Source organism: Oncorhynchus mykiss, chromosome 15 (genome assembly GCF_057628025.1).
Source record: "Oncorhynchus mykiss isolate SJ-2025 chromosome 15, ASM5762802v1, whole genome shotgun sequence".
Lineage (NCBI taxonomy): Eukaryota > Metazoa > Chordata > Actinopteri > Salmoniformes > Salmonidae > Oncorhynchus > Oncorhynchus mykiss.
The window spans coordinates 17,892,324-17,916,461 of record NC_143036.1 but is presented as its reverse complement, the minus strand read 5'-3'; the positions used below and the strand labels follow the sequence as shown (position 1 = coordinate 17,916,461).

At 43.2% G+C, this 24,138-nt stretch overlaps 1 protein-coding gene across 16 annotated transcripts in view; it reads right to left on the bottom strand.

Annotated features, from left to right (window-relative positions):
• Positions 1-24,138, bottom strand: part of LOC110490933 (histone-lysine N-methyltransferase 2C) — a 231,504-nt gene that overhangs the window by 171,712 nt on the left and 35,654 nt on the right. For 15 of the 16 annotated variants that reach the window (XM_090199401.1, XM_090199404.1, XM_090199405.1 and 12 more), the window contains exons 3-6: positions 21,532-21,620; positions 14,817-14,964; positions 10,931-11,149; positions 217-481 (exon numbers count right to left, since the gene is read on the bottom strand). In XM_090199401.1, the coding sequence (XP_090055527.1) occupies positions 217-481; positions 10,931-11,149; positions 14,817-14,964; positions 21,532-21,620 (721 nt within the window). The remainder of the gene's footprint in view (positions 1-216; positions 482-10,930; positions 11,150-14,816; positions 14,965-21,531; positions 21,621-24,138) is intronic. The other variant, XM_090199403.1, reaches the window with a different exon arrangement.

Here is a 24,138-nt window from a genome sequence, read left to right as displayed (position 1 = left end):
AATTGAATGATGTTGACCTATAATAAAATCGGGAACCCCCCGAATGTACACAAATACTGAGCTCGCAAAGAAACCCACTGCTGATCACTTGTTTAGTGAGTGAGTGAGTGAGTGAGTGAGTGAGTGAGTGAGTGAGAGAGTGAGAGAGTGAGTGAGAGAGAGATCGGTGCAAATCCTAACACCCACACCCCCAATGGATTGTCTGTTACATCTCACCTCTGTGCTCCCTGAGTCTATGGCTTTGTCCACGTAGAGCAGTGAATCCTGGGCCTCGCCGCGGCACACCCCCTCGGACCAGGCGGCACAGTGCAGATGGGCACAGCACTGGCCTGTGGGGTCAAACAGGGACTGGACATTGATGTCGTCGGGGAGGCCGATCTGACCCAGCTCGTCCCAGAACTTAGGGGCCAGTTCCTCATTGAAGGGGTCCGTGCTGCCGGGTGCCGAGGAGGAGTGGAGACCACTGTCCGGAGAGCTGACCCTGGGGAGGGGGGGGTTAACAGGTCACGTTCAAGATTAAGTTTATTTTTCACCCACATAGCAGTCAAACCGAAATGTAACAGCATAAATGTATGAAAAGGACAGACAAAGGACCTACACTAAAACTACTAAACATCAGGTATGGCACCAAAGAACAAAACTGGTTAATAGAAAAATAACCACGAGAGAGCCTTGTATCCAATTTATGGGGATAGCTTTGTGGCAGTCCATAGTAGGGATTAAAACCCTGGTAACCGGGATTGACCCATGACAATTCCCGATTTCTTTTAAATTAATATTTCCCCCAATGTCATTGCAGCAAATTTAAATATTAGCTATTTTATTTTTGCCAACCAGGTCGACGGATGCAAACCCTTAGCCTAGCGTATTTACGTCACACAAAGTCGCCATAAATTCAAAAGCACACACATAATTGACACTAACAGACCGCACACAAGACCCAAATGCAGTTTAGAGTTCTCATCAGGACTGAACATTCGATCCCAGTCTGACTAAGCCATGTGAGCTGAAGGCCGAGCCCAGGCCTGATCCGACATCACAGAAATTAAATGAGTCATAACCCCAAAAAAAGCCAGATTTCTAGAAAACAGTAGGCTACATTGATTTCACTCAACATTCTGTTGTTTTCCCTGTTAGTTAACACTATCAACATTTCACTTTACTGTGGCAATTGTGATCGGATCAACGTAATATTAGCAACTTTCAATGCAAAATACTGAAACAAAAGGAAATATGCAAGAGATTTTGTTTAAGGCAGAACGCATCGTAGTAGGAATCTATTGCACACGACTCAGCTCATACAATACACAGACCTGTGTGACATAACCAATTAGAGCTGCAGCAGGCCAATATGCAAACACACCATTGCTATATACATATCTGTGCCATTTACTTTCAACTGGACTGTGGTCGTGAGAGGATGCACTTGTTTTGAGATAAAAGTAAGAGCTGCATGTAGCCACGTGTGCACATTTTGTTCATATCCTTTGCTAGTTAATACGTTTTTAGCCCAGTTATAGATACTTTGTAGTCAGCAATAGGGGGAGTGATTGCTTCTTACAAGAACACAAAACGTGTACAATTCTACACCTCTTTGAAAAGTGAGTCAGGTAAAGAGCTTTTGTTTGTCTTAAAGGAGCAGTGTTGTATTTTGAGACAAGTTTGAATAAAGCAAAGTAGCCATAAGGCAGAGGGTAGCATGATTTGTCTGATTCTCTATAATCATGGTATGGGAAAAATAATGCATTTTATTTTGTAAAGTGGTTTCCTGCATCAAACTCAAAGACATTCAGACACCTACTTGTCTGATTAACAAATGGATAAATAGGTTAATATCAACCCCTGCATGTTTTTTTTCAAAAGTCTCATGGAATGTAGGCCTACATTGAATACCACAAAATGGCTGTTACTGTAGGCTGAATGACATAACCACTATTTTCTTGTCAATGCATTTTCTCTATTGTTTATGATGGTAGGCCACTCTGGTAGGCCTACATTATGATCAAATAGCCACAGTAGCTTATTTGGCACTGTTACAATTGTAACAAAGCGGGTAGAGCCTCAGTGTTCACAGTAAACACGCGCTGGAAGTTGCACAGAATTTTCACCACTTTCAAGTTTGCGCTCAGCAGACCTGAAATTTGCTCAGCGCCAAAATAAAGTAGAGGGAACATTGCTCATGATCATCTTTATTTTAGATTGATCAAATATTAGCTGATTAGAACATTTTGCTAGCATGTCATATGGGTGGATTTTGCTCAACGCTCGCGTAGTACCGTGTCCTACTTCCGACCAAAATTGAACGGCTTAGACACGAGACATACATTACCGTTCAAAAGTTTGGGATCACTTAGAAATGTCCTTGTTTTTGAAAGAAAAGCTATTTTTTTGTCCATTAAAATATCATCAAATTGATCAGAAATACAGCGTAGACATTGTTAATGTTGTAAATGACTATTGTAGTTGACTATTGTAGTTGTGTTAGCTAATCCAGTTTATTATTTTAAAAGGCTAATTGATCATTAGAAAACCCCTTTGCAATTATGTTAGCACAGCTGAAAACTGTTGTCCTGATTAAAGAAGCAATAAAACTGGCCTTCTTTAAACTAGTTGAGTATCTGGAGCATCAGCATTTATGGGTTCGATTACAGGCTCAAAATGGCCAAAAACAAAGAAACTCGTCAGTCTATTCTTGTTCTGTGAAATGAAGGCTACTCCATGCCAGAAATTATCAAGAAACTGAAGATCTCGTACAACGCTGTGTTCTACTCCCTTCACAGAACAGTGCAAACTGGCTCTAACCAGAATAGAAAGAGGAGTGGGAGGCTCCGGTGCACAACTGAGCAAGAGGACAAGTACATTAGAGTGTCTAGTTTGAGAAACAGACGCCTCACAAGTCCTCAACAGTATCCGCAAAACACCAGTCTCAACGTCAACAGTGAAGAGATCTTCAGTTCCTTGGGAATTTCTAACGTGGAACAGCCTTCATTTCTCAGAACAAGAATAGACTGACGAGTTTCAGAAGAAAGTTATTTGTTTCTGGCCATTTTGAGCCTGTAATCGAACCCACACATGCTGACGCTCCAGATACTTAACTAGTCTAAAAGAGGCCAGTTTTATTGCTTCTTACAAAAGTAATTTACAACATTAACAATGTCTACACTGTATTTCTGATCAATTTTATGTTATTTTAAAAATGGACAATTTTTTTTGCTTTTCTTTCAAAAACAAGGACATTTCTAAGTGACCCAAAACTTTTGAACGGTAGTGTGGCAGGGTCTACAGACAATCACAGACTACAAAGGGAAAATCAGCAACGCTGCGGACACCGACATTTTGCTTCCGTACAAGCTAAAACACCTTCTTTGCCCGCTTTGAGGTTAACACAGTGCCACTGACGCAGCCCGCTACCAAGGACTGTGGGCTCTCCTCCTCCGTGGCCAACGTAAGTAAGACATTTCAGCGTGTTAACCCTTGCAAGGCTGCAAGCCCAGACGGCATCCCAAGCCGCGTCCTCAGAGCATGCACAGACCAGCTGGATGGAGCGTTTACGGACATATTCAATCTCTCCCTATCCCAGTCTGCTGTCCCCACATGCTTCACGACATCAACCATTTTACCTGTACCCAAGAAGGCGAAAGGTAACTAACCTTAATGCAGCAATCACTTCTGGAATCATGAAGTGCTTTGAGAGGCTAGTTAAGGATCATATCACCTCTACCTTACCGGACACCCTAGACCCACTACAATTCGCTTACCGCCCCAATAGATCCAGACGATGCAAGCCCCATCCCATCTGGACAAGAGGAATACCTATGTAAGAAAGCTGTAGTCAATGAACAGCACAGCATTCAACACTATAGTACCTACCCTCCAAACTTATCATTAAGCTTGGGGCCCTGTGTCTGAACCACACCCTGTGCAACTTGGCTCTTCTGTAAGGCCATTCTACTGCCAATGTTTGTCTATGGAGATCACATGGCTGTGTGTTCGATTTTATACACCTGTCAGCAACGGGTGTGGCTGAAATAGCCGAATCCACTAATTTGAAGGGGTGTCAACATAATTTTGTGTGATGTGATCTATCTATCTATAGTGTACCTTGACACTTGCCTACTGCTGAAGTGCTCTGAATTATTTGAGGAGCATGATAACGCTTAGAATCTATGAACGGCCTGTTTTGCAATTCACAACAATGTCATTGGCGATCAAAGCTACTCTATCATTACGAACTATATCAGTTTCACTTGCTGTGAAATCTTTACAAAGTGGCGCAGCCAAAAACGCAATGTGGCACAGTGACAATCTTACTTTGGGAAAACCCTAAAATGGTGACCCTATCTTGATTTTAAACACTTAAATAAGCACTTCAGATTTTAGCTTTATTTCACGGGACTCAAGGGATACATTTTCACTACTCCCAGTATTGAAACTTGGTAGAATTTTTTGAAAAATATGTATCCTAGTCTTAAATCTGGCTTGATATCTGTGGCTGGTTGGGATAGGGGATGAGACATTAACAGCGGTTTTAACTGATTCTATGGACAATGATAATTGCATTACGTTCAGCTCCATTGATCATTAATTCTGGCAGTGCTATGACACTGTATCAAGGACAAGTCGTGCTCATTGACATTGTAAATCCCCACCATTCTCTCCCTCGGTAAGAAAGCGTCAGGGTAGAAGTTGCCCTTTGGCTAATGCACAAGAACTGGCTGTTCGAGCCCACACACACACAAGCCAGACTGACACACAATCTCTCCCTCTCTCATCCCCACCGGATAAAGCCTATTCCAGGATTTGGGGAATGGTAGTCTGGAGTCAGCTCTTTTCCCAGCCCAGGAAGCAGTAGGGTACTGGGGATGAAAGGCTACTGTATACTCCCCCTGCCACAACATCTGTATATGCCTTAATAAAAATAACTATATTATACTGTTGTGTTGATTAAGGCGTACAACGGAAAACATTTTTAAACACTATGCAACAGAAAACGTAGATTAGGGTTTCAGGGAATTTTCTTCCATTTGATGCCTAATGAACACACTCCCATTAAGGTTACAAAAGGCTGTGGATGGGGGGGATGGAGAACGATCAAACACTGATGGGCTGTGGCTCTGACATGCAAACAAACCATATATCAAAAGCTCCATCTATGAATTTAAGAGTGGTGACATTTCCCTACTACAGTGTTTTATCCCAACTCCAGTCCTCAAGTAAATATTGTTGTTGTGGCCTCTGGACAAGCACAGACTGATTCTACTTGTCAACTAATCATCAAGCCCTTGACAAGTTGAATCAGGTGTTTTTGTCTGGGGCTATGACAAAAGCGTTTGCTGGTGGGGGTACTGCAGGACCGTTGTTGGGGAAGACTGCCCTACTAGACCCATCCCTCAGCTTTATAGCAAAAAGAGATGCAGGGCTGCCGTTGGGCTCAAAAGCGAATTACAGATTGTGCCTTAAAGAGAAAGCATTCCAAATGGAGGATTTGGTGGTGAAGGATGCAATGAGGGTTGGCCTCGTAGGCCCGAGACAAAAAGCCTAATATGCAATCTCCTATCCCTTTTCCTCCACTTTCTCTCCCTCTCATGTTCGCTCTCATTTTGCTCAGCTGTGGCTCGTACCCGTCTGAGCACATTCCGCACATAAATGTTATGTTCGGCATGAAAACGCTGCTGCTTTAAAAAGCTAAATAACCTTCTGGAGGTTATGGACACGTGCATATGATCAAATTGTCTACAAGACATCTTTTGGCCCCAAACATTGGCCTTTTATTTTCACAACCACATGTAATTCCATTGGAAATGAGTAAGCTTTTGGAGAGGGACTGATGTGAATGACATATATGCAGCTTATTTGTGTGATATCAACAGCTTTTCCATGTGTTCATTAACCATAAAGAATCAAAGTGTTCAATCAAAAAACTACATTTGTTGAATCAGGCCAAACTGTTCGCTAAAGAATCCAACCATTGAGTATCCACTTTTTATAATCATATTCATCAGGGCACACCGTAGGAAAACGTTTCAAAACGTTGTGCAACGGACAACATTCCTTTTCATGCGTAATGAACGCAACCCCAATTTTTCTGTCTTATCTAAACCAAGCCCATTTCCCACCTTGGTGGTTGATGAACGTGCTGGCTACAGGTGTAAATACACTGTGGTCTTCCTCTCTCTCCCTGGGACAGATGCCTCTCATTAGACAGAGTAGTGTTTCATTAGGCCTGTGATTACTTTGGGCCTGTCAGTCAAAATTACTTTCAATTAGATCACCTTAACGAGACCCTAATTAGCAACTACACACACTCAACACACAGGGAATTAGAATAGAGAATGAGACGGCCCGATGCACGAATCAAAGTATGCATGCATACCTACACAGACGGAAAGAAGGACAAACACCCAAAAAAATGTATTTATTTATTTAACTAGTCAAGTCAGTTAAGAACCAATTCTTAATTACAATGACAGCCTACTCTGGGCAAACCTGGATGAAGCTTGGCCAATTGTGCGCTGCCCTATGGGACTCCCAATCACATCCGGATGTGGATTCCGTCCCTGGATTCGAACCAGGGACAGAAGTGACGCCTCTAACACTGAGATGCAGTGCCTTAGAACGCTGCGCCACTCGGGAGCCATATCCACATGTAATCTGTCATGAGGTCACGCACCCCCTTACACAACTTTTCATCTTATCAACAGCCAATACATCATGCAGGGAGAGTGACAGTTCATCCTTGTCTCGTTAGGATACCTTTTCTACCATCGCCTCTGATCTCTCCAAAGCGGTGATTCATTGTGTTCCTATTCAGGCCAAAACAGAATGGGGTCTGTCCCCAGACCACCTTAACATTTCTCTCACACAGTCCACCTTAACACTGCTATCACGCACGCTTGTTATTGTTTTCATTCTTCAGCTCCCCGTCTAGAACTGGCACGGCGCCAGCCCTGGACTGACTGACCAATCATGGGGCTCCAAAGACAAAATGCATTTGGGCCACGTTGTCCCAATCAGGAACCTTCCTGGGTGAGAGCATTACGTCACCGCCCCCTCAGGGAGGGAGGAGACACTCGATTGGGTGTCTTCTGACGGGAGGTCTTTGTCAACAGTGGATCACGTGAAGCTGAAAATGACGAGAGAGAGAGAAAATAGAGAACAGGGCTAGAAAAGCTAGAAGGGCCTGCCAGTGAAATTCTCTTCCTTCATGGATTTTTATCCTCCACCCTATCCACCCCTCAGTCCCTTCCACCCCTCCAAGTAACTAATCACTGGGGCCATTTCAGCACCACAATAATTGACCCAAATTGAAATTGAGCGCCTGGGTTCATTAGCATACATTCACTTATTTGGGTCACGGTACTCCATCTATCTTTCTCCCTCTCTACCTACATGCCTCAAACAATGCACAATGGGGAGACCACTAATTTAGTTTGATGGAGAAACTTGGACACAGGGGTTAATCTGTTTCCAGCCAGTTAGAGGCAAAGCCATGGGTCGAATTCATTAGAATACAGCGTAGCCAAAGGTTTTGCAATGTAAATGGGGGAATTTGCATTTCCTATTGGACAAGTTCAGATAGGCAGGCACCAAACAGAAGGAAACGGACAAACATTGAGGGACTAGCAAATATAACCCGTAACAATATTTCAGAGTAATTATTTCACTTCTTTAGGTTCTTTGGCTTCTCTGGTGTGAGTCTGGGAGAAGTCTACTGTCTATAAACATAACAAATATGCTTACACATTTATTTACCATTTCCAAGCCACATATTTGATCAGCAACAGGTACAGTAGGCATGTTAACGTGTGAACACATGCTCACAATAAAACAAGGTGGCCGCCTCAACCTGAGTAATGCCTCCACCTCCTCAACCTGAGTAATGCCTCCACCTCCTCAACCTGAGTAATGCCTCCACCTCCTCAACCTGAGTAATGCCTCCACCTCCTCAACCTGAGTAATGCCTCTACCATATAATCATCAACACCTCCATGTGGCATGCAAAAAACAACCACTTGAATGAACTAACACTGACAAGTCTGTATGAAAAAATTCTATGCCTGTTCTGTTACCTACTTGGCAGCGTATACCTCCTTGGCAGCGTGTACACCCACACAATTCTGAAGTAAAGTAGACACCTTCCCTAGTGCAATTTCAGCTGTCATTTACTCTCCAACCAAAGCAATGGCAATAGCGATAACAATGTGGACCCTTGAAACTGGAGGTCGACCGATTAATCGGAATGTTTTCATAACAATCGGAAATCGGTATTTTTGGGTGCCGATTTTGCCCAATTTTTTTTTATACCTTTATTAACTAGGCAAGTCAGTTAAGAACACATTCTTATTTTCAATGATGGCCTAGGAACGTTCTGCCTCGTTCAGGGGCAGATTTTTACCTTGTCAGCTCGGGGGATCCAATCTTGCAACTTTACATTTAACTCGTCCAACGCTCTAACCACCTGATTACATTGCACTCCATGAGGAGCCTGCCTGTTACGCAAATGCATTAGAAGCCAAGGTAAGTTGCTAGCTAGCATTACACTTATCTTAGAAAAAACAATCAATCATAGACTGTCGTTGCTCCAATGTGTACTTAACCATCAACATCAATGCCTTTCTTAAAATCAATACACAAGTATATATTTTAAACCTGCATATTTAGCTAAAAGAAATCCAGGTTAGCAGGCAATATTAACCAGGTGAAATTGTGTCACCTCTTGCGTTCATTGCACGCAGAGTCAGGGTATATGCAACAGTTTGGGCCGCCTGGCTCTTTGCGAACTAATTTGCCAGAATTTTATGTAATTATGACATAACATTGAAGGTTGTGCAATGTAACAGGAATATTTAGACTCATGGATGCCACCCGTTAGATGAAATACGGAACGGAATAAACGTTTTGTTTGAGGTGATAGTTTCCGGATTTGACCTAAGGCTCGTATTTCTGTGTGTTTATTATAGTTAAGTCTATGATTTGATATTTGATAGACCAGTCTGACTAAGGGGTGGTAGGCAGCAGCAGGCTCGTAATAGTCAAAGGTATACAGTGGGGCAAAAAAGTATTTAGTCAGCCACCAATTGTGCAAGTTCTCCCACTTAAAAAGATGAGAGGCCTGTAATTTTCATCATAGGTACACTTCAACTATGACAGACAAAATGAGGAAAAAAATCCAGAAAATCACATTGTATGATTTTTTATGAATTTATTTGCAAATTATGGTGGAAAATAAGTATTTGGTCAATAACAGAAGTGTATCTCAATACTTTGTTATATACCCTTTGTTGGCAATGACAGAGGTCAAATGTTTTCTGTAAGTCTTCACAAGGTTTTCACACACTGTTGCTGGTATTTTGGCCAATTCCTCCATGCAGATCTCCTCTAGAGCAGTGATGTTTTGGGGATGTTGCTGGGCAAAACGGACTTTCAACTCCCTCCAAAGATATTCTATGGGGTTGAGATCTGGAGACTGGCTGGGCCACGCCAGGACCTTGAAATGCTTCTTACGAAGCCACTCCTTCGTTGCCCGGGCGGTGTGTTTGGAATCATTGTCATGCTGAAAGACCCAGCCATGTTTCATCTTCAATGCCCTTGCTGATGGAAGGAGGTTTTCACTCAAAATCTCACGATACATGGCCCCATTCATTCTTTCCTTTACACGGATCAGTCGTCCTGGTCCCTTTGCAGAAAAACAGCCCCAAAGCATGATGTTTCCACCCACAGTAGGTATGGTGTTCTTTGATGCAACTCAGCATTCTTTGTCCTCCAAACACGACAAGTTGAGTTTTTACCAAAAAGTTATATTTTGGTTTCATCTGACCATATGACATTCTCCCAATCTTCTTCTGGATCATCCAAATGCTCTCTAGCACACTTCAGACGGGCCTGGACATGTACTGGCTTAAGCAGGGGGGCACTGCAGGATTTGAGTCCCTGGCGGCGTAGTGTGTTACTGATGGTAGGCTTTGTTACTTTGGTCCCAGCTCTCTGCAGGTCATTCACTAGGTCCCCCCGTGTGGTTCTGGGATTTTTGCTCACCGTTCTTGTGATCATTTTGACCCCACGGGGTGAGATCTTGCGTGGAGCCCCAGATCGAGGGAGATTATCAGTGGTCTTGGATGTCTTAATAATTGCTCCCACAGTTGATTTCTTCAAACCAAGCTGCTTACCTATTGCAGATTCAGTCTTCCCAGGCTGGTGCAGGTCTACAATTTTGTTTCTAGTGTCCTTTGACAGCTCTTTGGTCTTGGCCATAGTGGAGTTTGGAGTGTGACTGTTTGAGGTTGTGGACAGGTGTCTTTTATACTGATAACAAGTTCAAACAGGTGCCATTAATACAGGTAACGAGTGGAGGACAGAGGAGCCTCTTAAAGAAGAAGTTACAGGTCTGTGAGAGCCAGAAATCTTGCTTGTTTGTAGGTGACCAAATACTTATTTTCCACCATAATTTGCAAATAAATTCATTAAAAAGCCTACAATGTGATTTTCTGGATTTTTTTTCTCATTTTGTCTGTCATAGTTGAAGTGTACCTATGATGAAAAGTACAGCCTCTCTCATCTTTTTAAGTGAGAGAACCTGCACAATTGATGGCTGAATAAATGCTTTTTTGGCCCTCTGTATATATAAAAAAAAAAGGAAAAAAAAAAAAAGGGCTGATTAATCGGTATAGGCTTAGCCTACACTTTCTCCCCAAAAACTTGCAACTCTTGGGTCAAAGCTGGGGAACGGGAATTTGAGACTCAAAATGGATTCAAGAGAATTAATACCACTAAGAGAATCGACATTGCCAAGTCAAGCCATCATAAACACCACCATCACAGCAAAATCAGCAGTGTGAATAGCCATTGCAAGCTGAACGGCCATTGTAAGCCAACCCAACAACTTTTTGCGTTACCCAACAACTACGTTACGCCAATGTTTGAGCCAACTTACTTTTTAAGGCCCCTCCCACCGTCGCGCTGCCCTGGGCTCTTGGTGTCGTGGTGGTCATCTTGGAAGTCATCTTCGTGATAGTCATCGTCCTTCTCCGAGCTGCCTCGTCGGTTGCGGATGTGCAGCGGCACATAGCCCGGCGTGGGGCCAAACACCATCAGGTCGCCCTGGCCCAGGAAACTCCTCTCGCCACAGTAGCAGAAGGCACACAGCTTTTCACTGCAGGGGACACATAGGAAAGACACAGGATAAGCAATGGGTAGTGTTCATTAGGCACCAAAATGGAAGAAAATGCACTGAAAACGAGTGACTTGTTGCAAAACGTTTCAAACATGGCCCTGCACTCTGTACCACTTATTCCCAAAACTGAAACCAAAATAAGTATTTTTTTTTAAATGGGTGGGGCTGGTAGGGAAACACTGCCCCAAAAACAAACTCTACCTATGTACCAACAGGGGTTGAAAATCGTTTGACAACACCCACACACCGAGCAGCCATATTCTTTCAATCTGATACAGGTTGGCAGCACGTCAGCGTAAGGTAAATTCTGACAACTAAAACAAACAAAAAAATAATTTAAAAAAAGGAATTACAGAGAGATGCAGTTTATATTTAGATATTTGTTTTGTAAATTACTGTACTTTATTCTAAATCTATAACTACTGTTCCCTGAAAGAGGGAAACGTGGTACAACTATGGAGAGTCGCATTGTGACTTCGGTTGAAGAATCTAAAATCCCGCCTAAAATCCACACCTCACTGGAAGCCCCAACTTCCACAGGTAATAAGCGTGAGGCTCAGATTCATTCCTTCAATTCAATACCGCTCTTCACCGAGGCCAGAAATGGGCGGCACGGGGCCACGTTTCCCTCCTTCAGGGAACAGTAGTTATGGTCATAACATTACGTTCCCTTTCAGCAAGTCAGCAATCTGGGTATTGCAAACGGCGAGCTGCCTAGTTAGTTTCCCATGTCCCAGTCGTAAGCACCCGGTGGGCTACACTAGGAGCAGTGACATCCAAGCAATAAAACCTGAAAATTGTATGGTGACGCCCAACTTGTCAAAGGACAAATATCTCCAATAGTCAACCCTTTAAACGATGCTCAAGACACTGCCAGAACCCTTGTGGAGTGGGCACATCCACCGCTAGCTAACCTTCGCCCCTGTATGCCAGGTAGACACCATCCACAATCCAATGGGAGAGACTTCGAGATGGTGACCGCCCAGACAAAAAGCTGGTCACAGAACCAGATATCCCAGAGTCTGTTAAATGTACATGTGTAAAGCTCGCACCGGACACAGGCCATGTAACCTTGCTCTTCACAAGCAAAATGACAAACCTCACTTGGTTTAGGAGTTAAGATGCTCTCCGGTAACCGGCTTGCACCAGTTACTGGTTTTAAATTATGAACACCTGCTCTTTCCATGACATTGACTGACCAAGTGAATCCAGGTGAAAGCTATGATCCCTTATTGTCACTTGTACAATCCACTTCAAAATCAGTGTAGATGAAGGGGAGGAGAAAGGTTAAAGAATTATATTTAAAGGATATTTAAGCCTTGAAACAATTGAGACATGGTTTGTGTATGTGTGCCATTCAGAGGGTGAATGGGCAAGACAAAAGTTTGAAAAACCTTTGAACGGGGTACGGTAATAGATGTCAAGAACAGGTTTGTGTCAAGAACTGCAAAGCTGCTGTGGTTTTCACACAACAGTTTACCGTGTGCATCAAGACTGGTCCACCCCCCAAAGGACATCCAGCCAACTTCCCACAACTGTGGGAAGCATTGGAGTCAACATGAGCCAGCATCCCTGTGGAACTCTTGACACCTTGTAGAGTCCATGCCCTGACGAATTGAGTCTGTTCAGAGGGCAACGGGAGGGGGGTGGCAACTCAATATTAGGAATGTTTTGTACACTCAGTGTATTGTTCAATGTTATAAAAAAACAATTCTGTGCCTTTAGCTAAAGCACTTGTTTTTGCTGTGGTAACGCTTTGGTATCAATTACCGTGATACTAAACCTGGTATCGAAGTCAAAATTCAGGTATCGTGACAACACAAGTAGTCGGATGTACCTGCACAAAAACAACATTTTTAAATCAGTTCCAGCTTTTTTTCCATCTTCTTAAATAGGGAGCCAACATGCTTTCAGCACTTTTATTTCCATGACTGATCAAAACACATTTTATCATTCTCTCTCGTCTCTCTGCAGCAGACATATAGAGAGCAATATGTTTGGAACAGCAAATCTCAAAATCCGAGTATCGAATCACAAAACCTAGAATTGTGAGAATCGCAATACATATTACATCGTGATAACATCGTATGTTGAGGTCCCTGGCAATTCCCTATTAAACAGTGTTAAGTCTTTATTCTTTTACGACAATGGCATGCATGCGCGTGTTGGAGTTTTGGTGCCCGACGGAGCCCGAAATTATACATCAAGTTAGGGCCGGATAGGGCCAGGTTATTCCATCAATAACTAGGATACGGGCAGGGCATTACTAAAATTTTGAAGCGGAGCCATTTGCTCGTGCTCTGCTGCGCAGTACAATCATATATGACTAAGAACATAACATGGTGTCAGAAGTGCATCAACATCGTCAAATAGAAAACAGGAGAGATTATTTTTCAGAAAATAGTTTTGATGGGAGATTAGAGTGACGAAAAGTAGCTAACTGCTGCTCTCTCATGTCTCGTCATTGAGCAGAGCAGCCCAAGTGGAGCCAATGCTATGAATATTCACAGACCCAGAGCTGCCATGAGCAAGCAGCGCGCAGGGAACGAATGACAGACAGAGAGGAGCAGCTAACGGATTTACTAACGGAGGAAGTCATTTCTGATTTCTGGTGGTGCCGGGCCTTAAATTTTAGTAGTGCCGGGCATGGGTAGAGTAGGTCCAGGAACGTTGTGACATGGGTAGGGCTCGGGCTTAAAATAAATGCCGTGCAGGGCTCTAGTGTGTGTGTGTGTACGATAAGTGTGCATGTGTCTGCGCCCGTCTGTGTGACTTCCTGCATCCCTCCACATGTTGCCAGGGCCTCTCTACTGTACACTAGCGGGAACACAATCTCTACTAATTGGAACTAGAAAGAAAAAGCCATCCCCTTGTTCCTCTCACTCTCCCCCTCCCTTTACTAATTACAATAGCAGCCCTGCAGTCTACAGGCTACCCCCGATGGCCCCGAGACCTCTTTACCCAGCCTGCTTTTCCCTTCTACCCACAATCCCCAGCTCTCAATTATTTCCGCTGCTTGTTCCCCTCCCCCACCTCGACTTTCTACCTCCCTCGTTTACCTTCCCTGCACGCCTTCCCCTCCCCCGTCCCCACCATGGTGGCTCATTCAAGCATGCAAGCACACACATCCTCTCCTCCCTCACACTCTCTGAAAATACTCTGTCCCTCTTTTATTTTGCTTGTTCCCTCTGTCTGTCGCTCTCTCGCAATGCACACATGGGCCCACAATCATTTTGTTGGGTTGCACAAACACATATACCCACTGTGTGTGCGTTGAGACATAAATATACACACGCTTTGCCCTCCATCCACTGTTAACCACACACACCTCTCCCTGGACTCCTCACACACACAGCTGTGACTCAGCGTGTCATAGTAATTTTCTCACTCACCAATGCCCTCTCATTTCTATCCTCTCCTTGTCTATTATTTGACTACACACCCCCCCTCTCTCCTTCACACTATCCCTCCCTCTGAGAATGTCTAGAATGTCAGTCTTACTCTGCCTCTCTTACTGGAATCTCATTTTCCTTTTCCCTGCCGCCATCTCCTGCTTTGCCTTATTCTGGCCATCTGGCACGCACGCACACTCTATGTCACTCTCTTCCCCTCACCTTACTCAACTCACATCGTCTCTTCCTCTTACCGGACTTTGGCGTGCTCCAGGGTCGAGGCGGAGGATCCTGCAGAGTCCTCCGACACGGAGCGCTGGAAGAGTGGGGAGAGGGGTCTGTCGTCCCTGGGGCTTGGCACCATGATCTCCTCCTCGACATCCAGAACCAGCTCCTTAACTTCTGTGGGAAAAAGAGGGGGTAGATGTTATACTGTTATTTATTCAAAATGCGGGAAACCACATTCATAAAGCACTTAGTATGTCTACTAACTATAACCGAACATTTAGTCATTGGACAGCAGTAGTGCTCACTACCAAATTATTCAAACTAGCAAAATCCAGGGTGACAGTTGACTTGTTTCTCTTTGGAAACACAGTTGACATAGGCAACAGCACCTTATTCAGAAGAAACCTGGTCTAGTTTCACTCAGGACTCTTTTATGAACACATTTTATTGTGACACACAAGTTGTCAGACTACGCAAACACAGAGTTCTTTCATTCCAAACCATTGGTCTTAGTTTTGCATAGACAAAGAAAAACAGAGTTTTGCTGATCAGCAAAAGGATTAGTCCTAACCCCTCACCTGCCAGTCAAAGGCTCGGTGCAACTGGCACCTCTAGGTTGTGTTCATTAACCTGTCTGGGAACGGGGTTCCGCTAACAGCCAGTGAAATTGCAGGGAGCCAAATTCAAACAGAAATCTCATAAATCAAATTTCTCTAACATACAAGTATTAGGCACCATTTTAAATATAAAATTCTCGTTCATCCAGCCACAGTGTCTGATTTCAAAAAACCTTTACGGCGAAAGCTCCACAAACAATTATGTTAGGTCACCACCAAGTCACAGAAAAACCCAGCCTTTTTTCCAGCCAAAGAGAGGAGTCACAAGAAGCAGAAAGAGATCAAATTAATCACTAGCCTTTGATGATCTTCATCAGATGACACTCATAGGACTTTATGTTACACAATACATGCATGTTTTGTTCGATAAAGTACATATTTATATCCAAAAATCTCATTTTACATTGTCGTGTTATGTTCAGTAGTTCCAAAACATCCAGTGATTTTGCAGAGAGCCACATCATCAATTTACTGAAATACCCATAATAAACATTGATAATAGATACAACTATTATACATGGAACTTTAGATAAACTTCTCCTTTATGCAAACGCTGTGTCAGATTTTTTTTTTTTACTTTACGAAAAAGCATACCATGCAATAATCTGAGTACGGCGCTCAGAGCCCAAACCAGTCAAAGAGATATCCGCCATGTTGTGTAGTCAATATTAGTCAGAAATAGCATTATAAATGTTCCCTTACCTTTGATGATCTTCATCAGAATGCACTCCCAGGAATCCCAGTTCCACAATAAATGTTTGATTTGTTCGATAAAGTTTATACCTCCTTTTGTTAGGGCGTTTGGTAAACAAATCCAAACGAGCGTGCAAGTCCAGCGGAAAGGTCGGACGACGACCTAAAAAGTTATATTACTGGTCGTAGAAACATATCAAATGAAGTATAGAATCAATCTATAGGATGTTTAACATAAATCTTCAATAATGTCCCAACCGGAGAATTCCTTTGTCTGTAGAAAAGCAATGGAACGCAAGCTAACTCTCACATGACTGCTCATCACAAAACCGTGGCTCTCTGCCAGACCTCTGACTCATTCCCCTCTCATTCGGACCCACTTCACAGTAGAAGCCTGAAACAACGTTCTAAAGACTGTTGACATCTAGTGGAAGCCGTAGGAAGTGCAAGGTGACAAATATCCCACTATCTTCAATAGGGGCTGAGTTGAAAAACTACAAACCTCAGATTTCCCACTTCCTGGTTGGATTTTTGCCTGCCATATGAGTTCTGTTATACTCATAGACATCATTCAAACAGTTTAGGAAACGTCAGTGTTTTCTATTCATTACTACTAATAATATGCATATATTAGCATCTGGTACTGAGTAGCAAGTAGTTTACTCTGGGCATGCTTTTCATCCAAAAGTGAAAATGCTGCCCCCTATCCTAATGAAGTTAACCACCAAAATGAGTAAAACTCACTGAAACAGGGTGACTACCTGGACTTATAATATAGACTCAAAATAAGTGCTCATTTTCATTTTTCTGTTGCAAAACATTAAAACATTTTCCATTGCATGCCTAAAATGAACATTACCCTGCAAACTTTATTCTAGTGTTACTAAAAGCAACACTGAGATTGTGTGGGCTTAGTGAATGCTTTGAGCTCTAGCAACCCTTTCAGTAGGAGAAGGGCTGTGAACTCCAGTCAATTCATCTGAAAATCACAAAAGCATTGCCGAAAATGTCACAACGCGTCCGGGCAAAAAGAGATGACGTGACCTTTACCTTGACCTTTAAAGCGACAAAAATGTGGCACTCTTTTCCTGAAGAGTTGCCTACACAGGAGTTCAGGGGAAATAATAGCTGGCCAAATAATTTAGAGTTTAGAAATGTTACATCAATGGGACAGACCAATTACATTTATTGGCAACATTTGTTTGCTTTCTGGGAATCAGTTCGATACCTCGGCTAGTAACTTACACTGTTAATTCTATTTAGATTTTTGGTTTCTATACGAGAAAGAGAACATATGCACATCCAATGCCTTTGAGCAGGTGCTGGATATCAGCTAATGTTAGGCAAATGATAACTCCACACACTGCCATCTATGCTCCCATGTGGGTTATTAGGGATAAGGTTGATGAAGTGGTCAAAACATTGTCACTAATAAACCACACGGGAGCAGACTGCAGAATGCAGTCCCATTTTTAGCATTTGCTGATTGGTAGAAAAACAATTATAAAAACCATACAACATCTAACAGTTATTAAACACCTTGATCTTGTGGTTAGGCTAGTTACTGTAATTCTGGGTTTTACATTTCCTTTAAAATTATAACATCAGGAGAAATACATATGAGATATGTGAAATCAAAAGAATTAAGATCTGCAATTGTTCTGGAAGGACACACTGTCCAGAATGAGTAGTCTAATATATAATTGTAATTATGAGAAACTCAAAATGGTTAGATTCCCTCTTGGATAAAACCCCTTAGCAATATCAATAAGAGCATTGATAAAGCCCTAGTCTCAGCGTGGAGCAGACCTTCTCAAGTCTGACCTGGCAGACTTCCCAGAGAGAGCTAATGAAATACAACCCACAGATTCTGATCTATTTCCTTATTAGTTGTTTATATTTTTTTATAGGGTTAAATTAAGTCCTGAAACAGTAGGGCATCCAAAACCCTCAGTCAGGCATTCACAATACTTTCATAAATCATTCACTCCGCTGCACCACTTGAAAAGCCGAAAATGCGTTATTTTGAACCGTTGACCCGGACGTGATTCTCAACCACTCATTAAAGAGTGATAAGGAACTTTGCTTTTTTTTTTCTCTTTCCGAGTGACAACATTCCTTCACTCTGGAAATGGGGGGATAAAATAATATATCCTTGTTGTAGCTCGCAAAAGCACTGAAGCGTACACACTGCATCTTTATTTCTGTATTGTTAAGACACAAAACGCCATTCTTGGAGCAAAAGCAAACCCTGGTCTTTGGTAGCATTCTTCATAACTAATAGGGAATACAAACAAGATTGCCCAGAATATGCATCAGAATATTGGCCGAAGGGAGACAACTAGGTGGGGTACAAGTAGAACAGGGACCTGATTTTCCCTTTTGACACTGACTCTGCCTAAGTATATGGGGGGGCATTTTCTTAAAGCATTCCACCTAGGAAAATCCCACGGCAAAAGCCCTGGAGTGTAATTAATAGCTAGGAAATTAATCTCCGGTCCGGCAAGAGGCTTTTGTAAGGGGTGGGGACTGTGTGTGTTCGTGCACTGGTAAGGGTTGGCAGCACATTTTTGAAGAGGAACAGATCAAGTGATGCTATTGACTTTTGCTGGTGTGAAGCCTTGATCTCATCGTGCATTGGGGAAAACTAGGCAAATTACCATAACTAGGCATGGGTCTCAATACAACTAATTTCTTCCTCCCCCATCTGTCATAACCACAAACAGGTGAAAGGTTTGAATAGGCTTTAAACCTAGTGATCATGGAGGAGAAAGGAAACTACTTTACACTTGAGGCACCCTGTGACAGCAGCACAAAAGCAGTTAAAATTATTTAGACTTTATTTCTCTCCTTTGTGTGGCATTTGCCAAGCTTGTGAAGTCATTTACAGGTCAACAAAATGCCAGCAGCGAAACGCGAACCAACACCACCACCAACAGGGGAGTTGACCATGTTCTATCGCAAATATTAGCCAGCCCTCTGGCAGTTGATTTACATAATGCATTCTCCGAATGCCACCTTGTTTTCCAAGGATGTTCTGCCTTAACGAAGTTGCATCCACAGAGCTATCGGGTTAGAAATGTTTGGGGAAGTGCACGGTGGGCCGGCGAGACCCCTGCAAGCAGCAGCTGCAGATGGCTTTGTAAACATCCCATAACGAGCCAGTGATTAAGCCTACATTTTGGCTCTGTGGAAATACAAAGTATGAACCGGCCTTTAGTCATCTACCATTTAGCAACGGATACCTCAAAAAGACATGGGGGAGGGTGGTGCAACATGCAACAAGACTGGTAGATTGCCTCTCTACAGACAACTTGAAGGATATAGTCTACAGCAGTGGTTTCCAAACGTTTTATAGTCCCGTACCCCTTCAAACATTCAACCTCCAGCTGTGTACCTCCTCTAGCACAAGGGTCAGCGCACTCTCAAATATCGTGTTATTGCCATCATTGTAAGCCTGCCACACACATAATTTTAACATTGAATATAGTTGGAGTCCCTGTAATCCTAGATTCAGATCATTCAGGCGAGAAGAAATATCACCCAGATAGGCCAGTTGTGTGAGAAACTCATCATGCAAGCGGTCAGACAAGTGAAAATTATTGTCAGTAAAGAAAACTTTAAGCTTGTCTCTCAATATTGTAAAAAACATGTCAATACTTTGCCCATTGATAACCAGCGCACTTCTCTATGTTGTAAAAGCATTACATGGTCGCTGCCCATATCATTGCAAAATGCAGAAAACACACAAGAGTTCAGGGGCCTTGCTTTAACAAAGTTAACCATTTTCACTGAAGTGTCCAAAATGTCTTTCAAGCTGTCAGGCTTTCCCTTGGCAGCAAGAGCCTCTCGGGGGATGCTGCAGTGCACCCAAATGGCGTCGAGAGCCACTACTTGCTCGCGCGTTACCAATCCACTATGTCTCCATCATGGCTATTGCAACATCAGTACAGATACCAACACATCTTGACCACCAAAGTCCATTTGATGTCAAAAAGCTGTCCAGTACTTTTAAAATATCCTCTCATGTTGTCCTGGTTTCCAGTGTTTTGCAGAAGAGAATGTCTTCCTTAATTGACCCCCCCATAAATGTAACGGACATATACCAGGAGCTGTGCCAGGCCCCCCACGTCTGTTGACTGATCCAGCTGTAACACATATAATTCACTGGCTTGTATGCAAAGTAGTAATTGTTTAAAAATATCTCCTGCCATGTCACTGATGCGTCAGTTTTTTTTGTCTGTAAAGCATTGTCCCAGCCATATCTGTGGCAGCAGGAAGAATTAAGTCCTCCACAATAGTATGGGGCTTGCCTGCCCTAGCCACTCAGTAGCTCACCATATAAGATGCTTCTAGCCCCTTCTAATTAATGGTTTCTGTTGCTTTTATACATGTCTTACTGCTCAAAAAACTCCTGTGGCTTATTTTTCAAATTGTCATGTTTTGTTTCTAAATGTCTGCGCAAGAGTGAAGGTTTTCCACGAGAGAGTAGCGGTTAATGTGATTGGATGTTAATTATTTGACTAGGCTACCTGTATTTGACATTGTGTTATTTCGCTGAACTCTAGACGGTTTAATTTAATTTTTTGCAGTGAAACAAGGCTACTCAAGCAAGAGAGAAAAACACCCAAATGTATAGCCCCGATGGAAAATATAAATGTACTATGAAAATGTGAAGATTAGTATTATTGAATCACATTTTTATTTGGTGTACCCCGATGACATTGCGCGTACCCCAGTTTGGGAATACCTGGTCTACAGGCATTGAGGAGGCAGCGGGTCTATATCGCGGGGGCAGCGGGTCTGCATCGCGGGGGCAGCGGGTCTGCATCGCGGGGGCAGCGGGTCTGCATCGCGGGGGCAGCGGGTCTGCATCGCGGGGGCAGCGGGTCTGCATCGCGGGGGCAGCGGGTCTGCATCGCGGGGGCAGCGGGTCTGCATCGCGGGGGCAGCGGGTCTGCATCGCGGGGGCAGCGGGTCTGCATCGCGGGGGCAGCGGGTCTGCATCGCGGGGGCAGCGGGTCTGCATCGAGGGGGCAGCGGGCCTGCATCGAGGGGGCAGCGGGCCTGCATCGAGGGGGCAGCGGGCCTACATTGAGGGGGCAGCGGGCCTGCATCGAGGGGGCAGCGGGCCTGCATCGCGGGGGCAGCGGGCCTGCATCGCGGGGGCAGCGGGCCTGCATCGCGGGGGCAGCGGGCCTGCATCGCGGGGGCAGCGGGTCTGCATCGCGGGGACAGCAGTCGTGCAACAACCAAAACCCCAACCTATTAGTGACGGCAGCCTAAACAAGCACACATGTATGAAGACAACAGCACACAAATATTAAAAGAGGAACACGCATGAAAGCACACACAAAGAGGCACACTGATACATCCATGTACACACACACACACACAAACCTTTCCATGACGACAGAGACAGTCAACTCACCCATATCCTGCATGTTCTCTGCTTCGGCGGTCTCCGTCCCGTCCATGCTGTCCTCATCCTCAACCTGGGCTCGGCCTCTGCTACGTCCCCTGGGACACACAGGGAGAGGAAACAGTCACTGATCTGATCTGCCTTTCAGGCTCTGCTCAAGGAGGAGCAACATTGTTACTTAGGTCTGCCTCACAAACTGAGGAGCTGCCTTTTGAAGTAGTATGAACAGTAATACAGGCATCAACAACAGGTAAACAGCCTTCGATCTCAACCTCATAGCTGAGCTTTATTGCAAGAGGAACAGCCCATAAGGGTGGCTAAGTTGAAGAATCTCAAATTTAACAAATCAAAATGTATTTTGTATTTGAGATTCATCAAAGTAACCCTTTGCCTTGATGACAACTTTGCACACCCTTGGCATTCTCTCAACCAGCTTCATAAGGTAGTCACCTGGAATGCATTTCAATTAACCAGTTGCATCTCTAGGGGCGCTATTTCATTTTTGGATAAAAAACGTTCCCGTATTAAGCGCGATATTTTGTCACGAAAAGATGCTCGACTATGGATATTCAGAATCTGCAAAGATTTTGTCTGTAAGTGCCCCAGAACTCATTCTACAGGCGAAACCAAGATGATACGTCAAACAGGAAATTAGCAGAATTTCTGAAGCTCTGTTTTCTAATGTCTCCTTATATGGCTGTGAATGCGACAGGAATAAGCTTAGACCTTCTGCCGTTTCCCCAAGATGTCGGCAGCATTGTGACGTATTTGTAGGCATATCATTGGAAGATTGGCCATAAGAGACTACATTTTCCAGGGGTCCGCCCGGTGTCCTTTGTCTAAATTTGTGCGTAATCTTCAGGTGCGGGCATTTTCTCCTGGGATTCAGGAGAGAAAGCACACTTCCACGAACGATATATCATCGAAGAGATATGTGAAAAACACCTTGAGGATTGATTCTAAACAACGTTTGCCATGTTTTCAGTCGATATTATGGAGTTAATTTGGAAAAAAGTTCGCGTTTTGAGGACTGAATTTTCGGGTTTTTTTGGTAGCCAAATGTGATGTACAAAACGGAGCTATTTCTAATACACAAGGAATCTTTTTGGAAAAACTGAGCATCTGCTATCTAACTGAGAGTCTCCTCATTGAAAACATCAGAAGTTCTTCAAAAGGTAAATTATTTTATTTGAAGGCTTTTATGTTTTTGTTGAAATGTTGCGTGCTGGATGCTAACGCTAATGCTAACGCTAAATGCTACGCTAGCTAGCTACTTTTACACAAATGATTGTTTTCCTATGGTTGAGAAGCATATTTTGAAAATCTGAGATGACAGTGTTGTTTACAAAAGGCTAAGCTTGAGAGATGGCATATTTATTTCATTTCATTTGCGATTTTCATGAATAGTTAACGTTGCGTTATGGTAATGAGCTTGAGTCTGTATTCACGATCCCGGATCCGGGATGGGGAGATCAGAAAGGTTAACAGGTGTGCCTTGTTAAAAGTGAATGTGTGAAATTTCTTTCCTTCTTAACCTTTTTGGGATAGGGGGCAGCATTTTCACTTTTGGATGAATAGCGTGCCCAGAGTGAACTGCCTCCTACTCTGTCCCAGATGCTAATATATGCATAGTAGTATTAGTATTGGATAGAAAACACTGACGTTTCTAAAACTGTCTGAATGATGTCTGAGTATAACAGAACTCATATGGCAGGCGAAAACCTGAGAAAAATCCAACCAGGAAGTGGGACATCTGAGGTTTGTAGTTTTTCAAAGCTTGGCCTACCAAATACACAATGAGATATGGATAAAGTTGCACTTCCTACGGCTTCCACTAGATGTCAACTGTCTTTAGAAACTGGTTTGAGGATTCTACTATAAAGGAGGGGCTCATAAGAGCTATTTGAGTCAGTGGTCTGGCAGAGAGCCTTGGTCTCATGACGTGCGCTCCCGACAGAGTTACCTCTCGTCCCAGTGCTTTTCTGAAGACAAAGGAATTCTCCGGTTGGAACATTATTGATGTTTTATGTTAAAAACATCCTAAAGATTGATTCCATTCATCTTTTGACATGTTTCTAAAGGACTGTAACGGAACTTTTTGAGTTTTTGTCTGGATGAAGTGCCTGCGCCTCATGACGGATTACTGTGCTGAACACGCTAACAACAAGTGGCTATTTGGACATAAATTATGGAACTTTATGGAACAAATCAGTCATTTATTGTCGAACTGGGATTCCTGGGAGTGCCTTCTGATGAAGATCATCAAAGGTGAGTTAATATTTATAGTCTTGGTTCTAACTTTGTTGATTCCAAAATGGCGAATATTCCTGTTTTGGGTTCTGAGCGCCGTACTCAGTTTATGCTTTTTCCGTAAAAAAAAAGTTGAAATCTGACACAGCGGTTGCATTAAGGAGAAGTCTATCTTTAATTCTGTGAATAACACTAGTATCTAAACTGAGATTTTTGGATATAAATATGCACATTATCGAACAAAACATACATGTATTGTGTACCATGATGTCCTATGAGTGTCATCTGATGAAGATTATCAAAGGTAAGTGATTAATTTTATCTATATTTCTGCTTTTTGTGACTCCCATCTTTGGCTGGAAAAAT